Below are 11,568 nucleotides of genomic sequence, written 5' to 3' on the forward strand. Positions count from 1 at the left end.
CATCAAGGAGCCAGGAAGAGCCCACAATGGTGGGTCTCTCAACTCTGGGTATGCTAAGAGTTGTCACACTCCTCTAGGCTGTGTCAATGCTGTTTTTGACTTTTGGGGAACCATACTGCAAATTATGAAATAGTATGAAGAGGCTATTCCTGGGGTTGACTTGCTTCCATGCCCTCCACCTGTCACTCAAATGGGCCTTTCTGGGCTAAAATGTTCATCAAAATCATGTGAGTGGCTCTGCATCCCTAGCCAGATACTAGTCATGGGTGGGGCTAAAATCTGGAGGGTGAGCAGATAGGCAGGACCAGGTGGCAGTCTCCCATAAACACAGTTCAGGCAGCGGTTCTGCCAGCCAGCATTGCCCTGGAAAGCAAAGGTGAGAGCCCTGGGAGCTAGAACAGGCAATTAGCCTGTGGTACTTGGGTTGGATCAGGAAGCAGAAGTGCGGAGAGGGTAAGTTGGGACTCTGTCAGGCAAACCTATGTAGGCACTAGGCTCTGGAGCAAGCTGAAGCCCAGCCCCTCTGGCCTAGCTGCTCAGCTGTGGACCCTGGAGGTCTCCCCCTCCCTCCCAGTTAGGCTGCTCCAAAGGAATAGGGGGGAGGAGCACAAAGCAGCAGGAAGTTCCTTTACTCCCCCTCCTCTCCGAGCCTCAGCATGCTAAACCAGCCCAGCTTCCCAGGGCGCCAGGTCTCCTGCTGTGCATTAATTGGACCCTATTTCGTGACAGTTAGTCTTTTTTCTCTCCTACCTGATGCTGTTGGAAGCATTTATCTTTTGACTTGGGCCTATGAAGAGACACCCTGGCGGGCCTTGAACCGTTCCAGTGTAGGAAGGTTCTACAAAGAATTCCTTCTGCTGCAAAGAAATCTCTCTCCCTGCAACTTGCACCTACTGGCCCAGGAACCCAAGACTCCAAAGGGAGTTGGTTCTAGAACTGCTTTCAGGATACCAAAATCCACTGATGCTCAAATCACTTATATAAAGTAGGAAGGTACAGTCCAGATGAGTCTAGGCTACAGAATAAGACCTTGTCTCAAAAAAAAAAAAAAAGGAAAAAGAAAAGAAAAGAAAAATAATAAAATAAAAACGGTAAAATGTCTGCACATCCCCCTGAAAACTTTTTTTTTTTTTTCTTTTTTGAGACAAGGTCTCACTATGCAGTCCTGGCTGACTGGGAACTTGCTACATAGACCAGGCTGGCTTTGAACTCACAGAGACCCACCTGCCTCTATCTCCTGAGTGCTCGGATTAAAGGTTTTGCACCACCATGCCCAACACCCTGAATACCTTAAATCACATTTAGATTCTTTTTTTTTTTTAATTTATTCATTTTTATTTTTTGTGTATGCGTGTATTGCCTACATGTAAATGCACCCACACATGCATGCAGTGCCCTTTGGATCTCCTGGAATAGAAGTTACAGATGGTTTTTAGCCAGCATGCGCATGTTGGTGCTGGGAAGACAGTTGTTAGCTGCCATGTGGGTGCTGGGATTCGAACCCAGGTCTTCTGCAAGAACAACCAGTGTTCTTAACCGCTGAGCCATCTCTCCAGCCCTAGATTCTTTTTTTAAAGACTTAATTTTTAAAATTTATGGTATGCATATGAGTGTTTTGCCTGCATGTATGTGAGTTCACTACATATGTGTAAGGCCTGTGAAGGCCAGAAGAGAGGGTCATATCCTCCTGGAATTGGAGTTAGCCATCGTATGGGTGCTGGAAACTGAACCCCAGTCCTTTGGAAGAGCAGCCAGTGCTCTTAAACTCTGAGCCATCTCTCCAGCCATTTATTTTTATTTTAAACTAGGCATATATGACAGCAGGGAATGCCTTTAATCCCAGCACTTGGGAGGCAGAGGCAGGCAGATCTCTGTGAGTTCAAGTCTAGCCTGGTCTACACAGTGAGTTCCAGGCCAGCTGGGGCTACAGGGAGACCCTGTCTCAAAAAGACCCCTACCCCCAAATTATGTGTATATGTGTATATTTGTGGGGGGGGGGCATTTAAGTGTAGTGCCCATGGAGCCCAGAAGAGGGCGTTAGATGTCCTGGAGCTGGAATTACAGGGAATTACTGACATGGGTGCTAGAATGAAACCTGGGTCCTCTGCAAGAGCAGTATATGCTCTTCTTAACTGCTTAGCTATCTCTCCAGGCCACATCTAGACTCATAATGCTTGCTGCAATGTAAATGTGAGTAGTTCTGTTGTGTTGCAGAATGATAAGGAGAAAAAGCCTAGATTTGCTCGGCGCAGAGAATTTTTCCCCAGTTTTGTTTTGTTTTTTTTTTTTGTCTTTTTGTTGGTTGTTTTTTTGACAGGGTCTCTCTAGTTACAGCCCACCTGGAAGTCACAATGTGAACCAGGGTGGCCTCGATCTCATAGAGATCCACCTGCCTCTGCCTCCCAAGGGCTGGGATTAAAGGCACATGCCACCAGGCCCGGCACCCCCAGTATTTTTTACTTGTGTTAAATCTATGAATGTGGAACCTGCAGAGATGGGGTAGGTATGGGAGTTGGGGACGACAGTATATCAGGATCTCGCCAGGGAAAAGAAGACAGGAGCACCAGGCCTAGAGTCAGAACCACCATATATGGGGCACACTCGCTGGTTGTCAGATCATGGGTAAGCCTTATTTTATTCCCATGTTAATTGCACCTAATGCTGTAACCTATCTCATGAGGCTGTTGAGGGGACTCAGAGCTAAAGCTTGGTTAATACTTGCAGGGTCAAAAGTACCAAATGAATATGGCCACTGTTTGAGTGTAATACAGAGCAGACAGCCGTTGCAGAGGCTGGACAAAAGTTCAGAGAAGACTATGCGGCCTGAAACTGCACTCAGAATGGGCACAACATGGTCTGAGACTGTCCCAGGCAAGCATTATGTCTTATTAAGTGAACTGAATTTGGTGCTCTAGGGTCATTATTTAACGCCCCCTGAAAGCTTGTCTCCCCTGCTCCTTTCTAGAGGACCTGGGTCTTGGTCTGTTCAGCCTCCTGTGACTTGGCTTGCTACTGTTCATTGGCAGGTGCTAGGAGTTTCCTGGAGAAGCAGGCTCGGTGTAAATCTCCAATCTTGTAACTGTAATGAACTGCTCAGCCACAGGCTCCCCTCTGACCTAGGGGTGGTTTCTTCTATTACAGCATGACAGTCCCTGGGCAGCTTGGGCAGCACTGTCTCCCAGTGCTCCCTCCACCTTAAATGGCATTTTTCCATCCCAGAGCTTCCTCTGCTTGCTAAGCTAACAAACATAGCTACCACAGAAGGAAGCCTCCCTCCTAGGGCCTCTGAGCATCTGGTGGGGGACTGCCTATAGCATAGAAAAAAGGGGGCTGGTCAGAAGAACAAGCAGTTGCCCTAAGTTGCATGTGGTACACTTGGGCCTCTGGCATCCCAAGAGAGACACCACTGTTAACATTCCCTCCAGCCTTAGGTGCTTCCAGGTTTTCCCCACATCCCCTGGCCTAGGAATAGATACCATAGACCTTTTACATCTGAACATGTTAGCAAAGGGAATTGTGGATGTTGGTGGCTGTCTCTCCCTAACCTCTTTTTCAAATATGGCACCTAAACATATTAAATATAAAACTATTTTCTGTCATTTAGGCAAACCATATTCCCACAGCTCCAAAATTCACACATTATAAATAAAATATAAATGCATTCAGCTCTTATTGAATCCTCAGCTCTCAGAGAACAACAGAAAAACCATCATCAGTGTCCCCATCTACTAGTAAGTGGGGTTCCTTGAAAGACCTAACAGGTTACTAGAGGACTTCCTGACAGGCTGTGTCTGTCTATAGGTATAAACCTCAGAGCACCCTGTAAGAGAACTTCCTAAAGCTATTTACCTACTTCTAGAAATGAAATTACTATCTGTTTATCAAGGCACTAACACACCTGGCCAATTATTTAACAAAGGTCCAGAGATGATAAGTATTTTGTCCATGGTTACTCAGCACTGTCTCAATTTCAGGATGAGAAACAGCAGTTGAGGCCAATTGTAGTGTGCTTACCTGTGATTCTATCACTCAGGAGACTGAGGCAGGAAGACTGTAAGTTCAAGGCCAGCCTGGGCTACTCTGTCTCTAAAACAGCATATGAACAAACAAACAAAAGGAATTTTCAGCTCAGGAAAACTTTTGTCTGCATGTTTAAACAGGAAACTGTTGTCTTTTAAAAATTATTTATTTATGGGGCTGGAGAGATGGCTCGGCAGTTAAGAACACTGGCTGTTCTTGCAAAAGACTGGGGTTCGAATCCCAGCACCCACATGGCATCTAACAACTGTCCATAACTCCAGTTCCAGGGGATCTGACAGCCTCTTCTGTCCTCTGAGGGCATTGTACAACACAGGTGCACTTAGCCTATATGCAGGCAATACACTCATACATATATAAAATAAAAATAATAAATAAGCCGGGCATGGTGGTGCACGCCTTTAATCCCAGGACTTGGGAGGCAGAAGCAGGTGGATCTCTGTGAGTTCAAGGCCAGCCTGGTTTACATAATGAGTTCCAGGACAGCTGGGGCTACAGGGAGACCCTGTCTCAAAAAGACCAAAAAATATATATATATATATAATAATATATAAAATATTAAAAATTTACTTATTATTTTTATCTTATGTGGTTGAATATATTGCCTGGATGTATGTAAATGTACCTTTGTCATGCAGTGCCCTTGGAGGTCAGAAGAGGGCATTGGATCCCCTGGAACTGGAGTTACAGATGGTTGTTAGCCACCATGTGAGTGCTGGGAATCAAACCCAGATCTTCTGCAAGAGCAATCAATGCTCTTAACTGTTGAGCCATTTCTCCAGCCCCTAAATTATTGTCTTAAATGAGTATACTTATACTGAAACACACATATCTTTTCTTCTTTTCTTTGGTCTTTTTGAGATAGGGTCTCTCTGTGGCCCCAGTTGGCCTAGAACTCACTATGTAGACCAGGCTGGCCTTCAACTCACAGAGATCCACCTGCCTCTGCCTCCTGAATGCTGGGATTAAAGGCATGTACCACCACACCCAGCCACACATACCTTTTTTAACAATATAAAGTGAAATTCCATGTAACACCTTGGCTTCTCACCCATGCCTTTTGGAGAACTAGCATATGGAAAACCTGACTCCAGAACCAAACAACCACAATGGTTTCCCCAACTGGGATCCCAAAGAGTCTAGCTATGCCTGCTGTCATCCTCTGTCCATGTAAAGCAGTATAGATTCAAAAAGTTGTCCCCAAATACCCTGCCTTGCCCATATAGCACAGCAAAGTGTCAAACCTTGCCACATGGTAAGCTGCCAGGGGGATGGAGTCAGAGTCTCCCTTTAGTTCTACAGATCCTACAACTAATCCTTACTTCAGAATTTGTGACACATGGGTTGATAGCAGGACAGAGTATCGAGACTCAGGACCTCCCTGAGAAATTGGGCCATACAGTTGCTATGCCAACAATCCACAATGCCAAACAAATGTCTCCAAGATCCAGAAGCAACTTGGCTGGCTTTGAACAGGCCAGAAGGCCTTCAGGACCGCACTTTCGCAGACCCTCCCTTTCCCAGTTCAGCTCTCTGGTTCCCTGGGGGAATGCAGATGACGTTTGTCTGAATTTGCTGGGACTCTGACTGCAGGGCTGGCCACCTCATTCCCTAAGAATCTGAAAATTCCACATGGCCAAACTCAACAGAGAGAGCTGTTTGGGAATGGCAAAGATGCTGAGTAGTTACCAGAAATTTCAGCCAGAAAGCAAATCCTCAGGTGCACCTGCCCCTTTTTAAGTTGAACAAAAAGTTCAACTGAGATGCTCAGGCATTCATCTCCTTACCTCCGTGCAGTTGGAGCTTTGAATAAATAAGAAGGATATTTGAAACTTGAGCCATTGACTGCTCCCAGAAGTGAGCAAAAACCTGTCAAACTCCTTTATCAAAGAGGTACTTATTAAGTCTTGCTGCGTGCATCAATGCGGGAATGCCAGAAGCGTCCAGCATGGTCCCTGCATGCACAGCTTACATTCAGCTGAGAATTACATGGAAGTGGATTAGCTCAAGATAGGAATACAGTACAAAGCAACATCAAGTGCAGTGTGCAATCAGGGCTGATGCTGGCAGAGACAGCCAGGGCTAAAGTTTAAGAACGGTGGGCTGGCTGTGTGTCTAAACAGCAAGAGAAGGTCTGCCACTCTGTTTCCTGGAACTCTCACCCTTCCTTACTTCCTGCACCTCACTTCCCAGCTCCTAGGTATTTCCCTGATTTGCCTGTATACTGTACACTGAGCTTCCAGTTCTCAGCCTCTTTCGTACCTGTTACAAGTTAAACCTTTGCAGGAATGAGGGGCAAGAAGGTGTTCAGTAGTGTCCCTATAACTTCTAATTCTCATCCTTCAAAACTAGTGTTGTTTCCCTCCAACACTGTCCCCAGTATACACATGTTCCATTTTGGGGCTCTCATCTGGGAGGCACAGAACATAGGTGTACCAGCCAAGGTCAGGGTTCAGACTGCTGCAACAGAGGCTCCAGGAGATGGTTTGTCTGTGGCCCTCTCCCCTCCTCTCTTTGACCAGCCTTCAGCTTCCTCCCCCTCCAGTTGAAAGCCACCTCTCATCAGGCCACCAGAGAGAGGGACAGGACATTTGACCAGTCTGTCTTGCCTGGACCCAGGTTGCCTTGGGTTGTATTCCCTGACATCAGGGATGGTCCTCTCCAGAACTAAGGGGCAGCTGAGACTCATGGTGTGAGAACTCACCATAAGTCTAGAACCACGAAGGTTTTTTGTGCTCCAACCTGTCAGTCCACCTAGTTCTCAGCCCCCGAAAGTGCACAGGAGGTTTTAACTCCAGAATGTTGACTACTTTGGAAATAACAGGACAAATTTGCTTGCAGAGATGCACCTTGAATTTAAAACCCTAAAGTCTCCCACCAAGCCCAGAAACTGATCCCACTGGAGGGTCTCTACTTCTTTCCTGGTAGGTGATGAGAGGGAATCTGGGGCAGGATGGGACCATGAAAGGGCATTTACAAGAAGCCTCCCCATATTTCTGTGTTTCAGGACAAGTACCTTGGGTTCTATCCATACAGGCCTCAGCACTCCTGACATTGCACTTCCCGGAGGAGCTGTTCCCTCCTCCCCCAGGTCCAGATCTTTTCTGGTCAGAATTACATCCTCCCCCACTCTTTTACATCCACCCCAATCTTCCCTATCCTTTCTGGTACTGGTAGTGCCAAGCTACCCCTGCCCAGCAGTGAGTCCCAAAGGCGGCCCAAGGTTTTTTGTCCACTACCTGCCCCCATGGGGAAGAACACACCCATTCTAGCAACTCTCGAGTTCCAGTTTCCTGCAACAGGTGCCTGGCCTGGTCACAAGGAGCTGTCACCCTGAGCCCAAGCGAAGGTGGAGACAGGAACGCCCCCTACAGGGCGGCTGGGACTCCGAACGCCCTCACCCGGGTCTCTCCAGTGAACAAGGACGCCCCCCCACCGCCCGCCCGCAGTCCGCTGAGGCCCCTGCTGTGCCACACCACCTTTGTTTCCCGGCTTGCTCAGACGTTGGGAGGGTGATCTCCCGAGAAGAAATTGCCCAGCCGCGGTGCAGACACTGTCCCCTTCACCTGCAGTCCCTAATGCTGGGAATGAAGAACGCATACAAGACCTTTTCCTCAGGGTTGCACCTCCCACGGGAGAAGGAGCTCAGGGGCGAAGAAACGGGTCCAAGTTGATCTGGGATGAGAAGCCGCTAAGCCGAGAGCAGCGCTTACTGACCGACCCTTCTTTACCCACGCTCCCACCCGACGTCCTTTACTCCCCAGGGGCTGGGGACAGGGTGCGCACCGTCACCTACGCGCTCTGCTGCGCGGTTCCCACCACCCGCTCGCTGCACTCCAGGGCCAGCCTTCCTGGGCTGGAGAGGTGCCTGCAGCCCCGCTGTCCCGCAGCCCCCAGCCTCGGCGGCGCAGGGCCGGGAGAGCCACCACGTTCCCGGTCGCGCGTGCACGCCGGGCCCACCAAACTTGCAGCACTTTCTCCCTGCCCCCACTCGCTGTCACCCTCCCAGCATCCAAGCACCCCGGCTCTGCCGGGCCGGCACAGGTTGTCATAACAACCGGCAGGAATGCTTGAACATATACAAAGCCGGTACCTCGCTGCGGGCACGCAGCCCCCGGCGGGGCCCCGTGGCTCCCTGGCCGGCCGGACGCCCCGCGCGCAGGGCGTACTCACAATGAGCGGGATGGTACGGTCCTCGCGGAGCTGCTCCGGCCTCCCGCCGGTCCTCTGCGCGCCCCGGCCACCAGAGGATGCTGCGTGGGCTCGGTTGTCCTGCCATAAGTAATAGAAAGTGCCCAGGATCCAGGCTACGGTCAGGATGGCGATGGCATTGGCGCGGATCTTCCTCATGGTGGGCGCACGGGCGCCTTACGTGGGAGCCGGGGCCGGTGTGCTCTCGGGCAGCTCGCAGCCCCAGCTGTTTGTTTTCGCTGGCGCCCGGCTGCTCAGTCCTGCAGAGCAGAAAAAGGAGAGAGGTGGTGGTGGTGGAGGGGGTGATAGGAAGAGACAGGAGCGCGGAGCGATCCTCACGGTCCTAATGCCCTTCAGTCCCGAGAGCGCGCGTCACTACCCCCCACCCCCACCCGGGCGCCCATTCATTCGCGCGCCTAGCGGGCTCCGCGCTCTAGACGCCGCTGGCCGCCGGGGCCGCTGCTCAGAGGCAGAAGAGCGCGCCTGCTAGGAAGTAGCGCGGGCCTTCCTCCCGCGCCCGGGGACCGGGCTAAACAGACACCCCCGGCAGAATGGCGACCGGCCAGAGCCAGCCTCGGCTCCCACCGCTCGGCTACCGACAGCCCGTCGGCCGCCCCCGCGCGGCCCTGGTCGGTCCCTCCTACTCACACCCACCCCAGGACCCGGCGGCCCTGAGTCACCGGCTGAAGATGCGCGACCCCTGGCCTTGGTCCGCGTCGCGTAGCTGCAGTTCCGGGCAGCGCTCTGAACTGCACTCTGGCGCGGGGTTCAAGGTGTGTTCATCCAGTCCTTGGCAAGAGGCAAGGCTGATCCGAGGCAGAGTCTAGACTTTGCACCGGAATCCTCCACAGTCCAGGATTCCGAGCCAAGGGAGGGCCTGGCCCGAGGAGGGTTGGAAACTGATGCACTTAACACTAGCGGAGAGTGAGGGGAAGCTGCGTTTTCTCACAACCAATGCAAGAACGGGGATACAACCACTCAGCGTTTTTAACTAGCCCGGAGCTCCTAGCATTCTTGTAGCTCCCTTCCGCCCCAGCCCTAAGGTCCCCTAGACAACCCAGAGGCATCACCATTCCATCAGAATGTAGGGAGGCCACAGAGGCCAGGCCAATCAGCCTCCTCAGTGAGTAGAGCCTTATCTACAAACCATCTGACACTTTTCACAAAGTGCAAAATAAGGTGGTGAGAGACAGGATACAAGACATCATTGAGATTCTGATTCTGCCAGGTCCTGGAGATGGTGAGAGATGAGAAGCAGGTGTGAACAATTCGGGCTCCAAGCAAGGGGGTTGGGGGAGGTGGCTAGGACTTAGGGCCAGAAGACCTTCACCCACTGAATAGCTGTGAAATATGGAAGTAGGAAGAAAAAATAAATTATTGAAAGGTGGCCTTTGAAAAGGCTTCTCAGAGAAGGTGGACAACTCTGGGGCAGGGGTGGGGGGTGGGGGTGGGGTCCTAAAAAGACAGGGAACAGAAAGGGGAGGCCAGGGGCAGCCAAGGTCCTGAGGATTGCAAGTACTTGGTGTGGTAAGAGAAGAGTGTTGGATGCTGGGAAGTACTTAGTGGGAGTTGAGATTGGCCAGGCTGGGCAAGTCTGGATTCTGGAGGGCCTTGAATGCCAAGGGCAGAGTTGGGGGGGGGGCGGCTGGTAGTAGGGTTTTTTCTTGGATGGTTCTGGAAATCTTGACTCTTCTGAAATTCCAAGGGGTCAATCTTGCAAAGGAAGCTATCTAGGACATCAGGCAAATGGTGACATCAGAGTATCATGTCCTGCCTCCCACATCAGCATTGTAATCACCTTGAGGCAGAGAACTGAATAAGGTGGTGTTTCTCTGTTTCTCCATCACTTAGCACTGACCATAATAAATGCTCAATACATTTCTACTGAAGTGAAGAAAACCCATTGTTTTTACCTTTAAAAAACAAAACAAAAAACATAGGGGCACACAATGGTGTAGCATGCCTGTAATCCCAGCACTTGAGAGGTACAAATGAGATCAGAGTTTGACACTGGGGCTAGAGAAATGGCTCAGAGGTTAAGACTGCTCTTGCAGAGGACCGGGTTGGATTCCCAGTGCCCTCATGGGGGCTAACAACCACCATCTGTAACTCCAGTTACAGGGGATCTGACACCCTCTTCTGACCTCCGTGAGCACTGCACAACACAGGTGCACTTAAACACTCATACACATTAAAAAAAAAAAAAAAAGTTTGAGTCTGCCAGCTGTGCTAGTGCAAGCCTTAATCTCAACACTTAGGAGGCAGAGACAGGCAGATCTCAAGGCCTGTCTACAAAGCAAGGTCCAGGCCAGCCAGGCCTACACAGAAGAGATTGAGACTAGCCTTGACTATATAGTGAGTTTGAGGTCAGCCTGAGCTATGAGACCTTGTCTCAAAAAAAAAAAAAAGCAAGCCCCAAAATGCCTCAGCTAGCAATGTGACCCTAAGAAAAGATCGTGTACCAAAGAGATCTCACAACAGGTATAAAAGTAGCAGGCATGACCCTGTGGCAGTCACACACAACAGAGGCATGGTAGCAAACATACCACCAGTCCTGGAGCAGCAAACCAGCCTTGCAGTCTTGTTCTCCTGGGACTCTTTTGTAGGGGCTGGGGGTGTCTGGGGGTGGGGGGTGTTAGACTGTGTAGGAGCCAGGGTTTATTTGCATACTTAGTTGCTTTTGATTTTGAGAAAATCTGGTGAAATGGTATAGGATCCAGAGACACCTTCTCAGCTCCTGGTGAGAGGCTTTAAACTCATCTCTAGATATAGGAGCAGGAGTTGGACCAGGCCAGGCTGACATCAGGATAATGAGGTTTCGGTGGCCCTAGAAGGAAGTTTTGTGAAGAAGGAGGAGGAACTAAAATTTGGCAGCGTTTCTATTAGTCTTACTAACACTTATTCCTCAGGGCTCAAGGGACCAAATCATCAATGCCTACTTTATCCCTAAGAGAAGACTCTCCCTCTGCCACCACCACTACGACCACCATTGCTACCACCGCTGCCACTACTTCCAGCCAGAGAAACCTAGCCTCTCTAATGCAACCAGTCCTCCCTCAAATGGGCACCTCCCTGGGTGTGGAAGTAAGGATCTCATTTGACAGAAACTTGACATAGAGGTTGACTAATGTCCCCTCAAGCCACAGGCATTCTCGCAGGGCAGGGGACTAGGAGCTGCCACCTCAGATACAGCTCCTTGTCTTCCTCTCAGGTTCAAATCCTGAATGCCCACTGCACCCAGGCCTCCCTGAGATAGAGTTCAGTAACTCCTTGCTGGTGCTAGGAGTAGACCCCAGCAGAAGCACAGAATTAAAGCCACCCCTCAGAGACTTGCTGATT

The 11,568-nt window shown here is 50.2% G+C and overlaps 1 protein-coding gene across 5 annotated transcripts in view; it reads right to left on the minus strand.

Annotated features, from left to right (window-relative positions):
- Galnt16 (polypeptide N-acetylgalactosaminyltransferase 16) overlaps positions 1-9,168 on the minus strand; it is a 103,243-nt gene extending 94,075 nt beyond the window's left edge. Inside the window, exons 1-2 of one of the 5 annotated variants that reach the window (XM_029569791.1) lie at positions 8,910-9,168; positions 8,212-8,489 (exon numbers count right to left, since the gene is read on the minus strand). In XM_029569791.1, the coding sequence (XP_029425651.1) occupies positions 8,212-8,388 (177 nt within the window). In that variant the 5' untranslated portion in view covers positions 8,389-8,489; positions 8,910-9,168. Of the gene's footprint in view, positions 1-8,211; positions 8,800-8,877 lie in introns of those variants that run through there. The other 4 variants (XM_029569790.1, XM_029569789.1, XM_008845942.3 and 1 more) reach the window with 4 other exon arrangements.
- Between the last annotated feature and the right edge of the window lie 2,400 nt (positions 9,169-11,568).

This window comes from Nannospalax galili, unplaced genomic scaffold (genome assembly GCF_000622305.1).
Source record: "Nannospalax galili isolate Female #2095 unplaced genomic scaffold, S.galili_v1.0 scaffold42, whole genome shotgun sequence".
Classification (NCBI taxonomy): Eukaryota; Metazoa; Chordata; class Mammalia; order Rodentia; family Spalacidae; genus Nannospalax; species Nannospalax galili.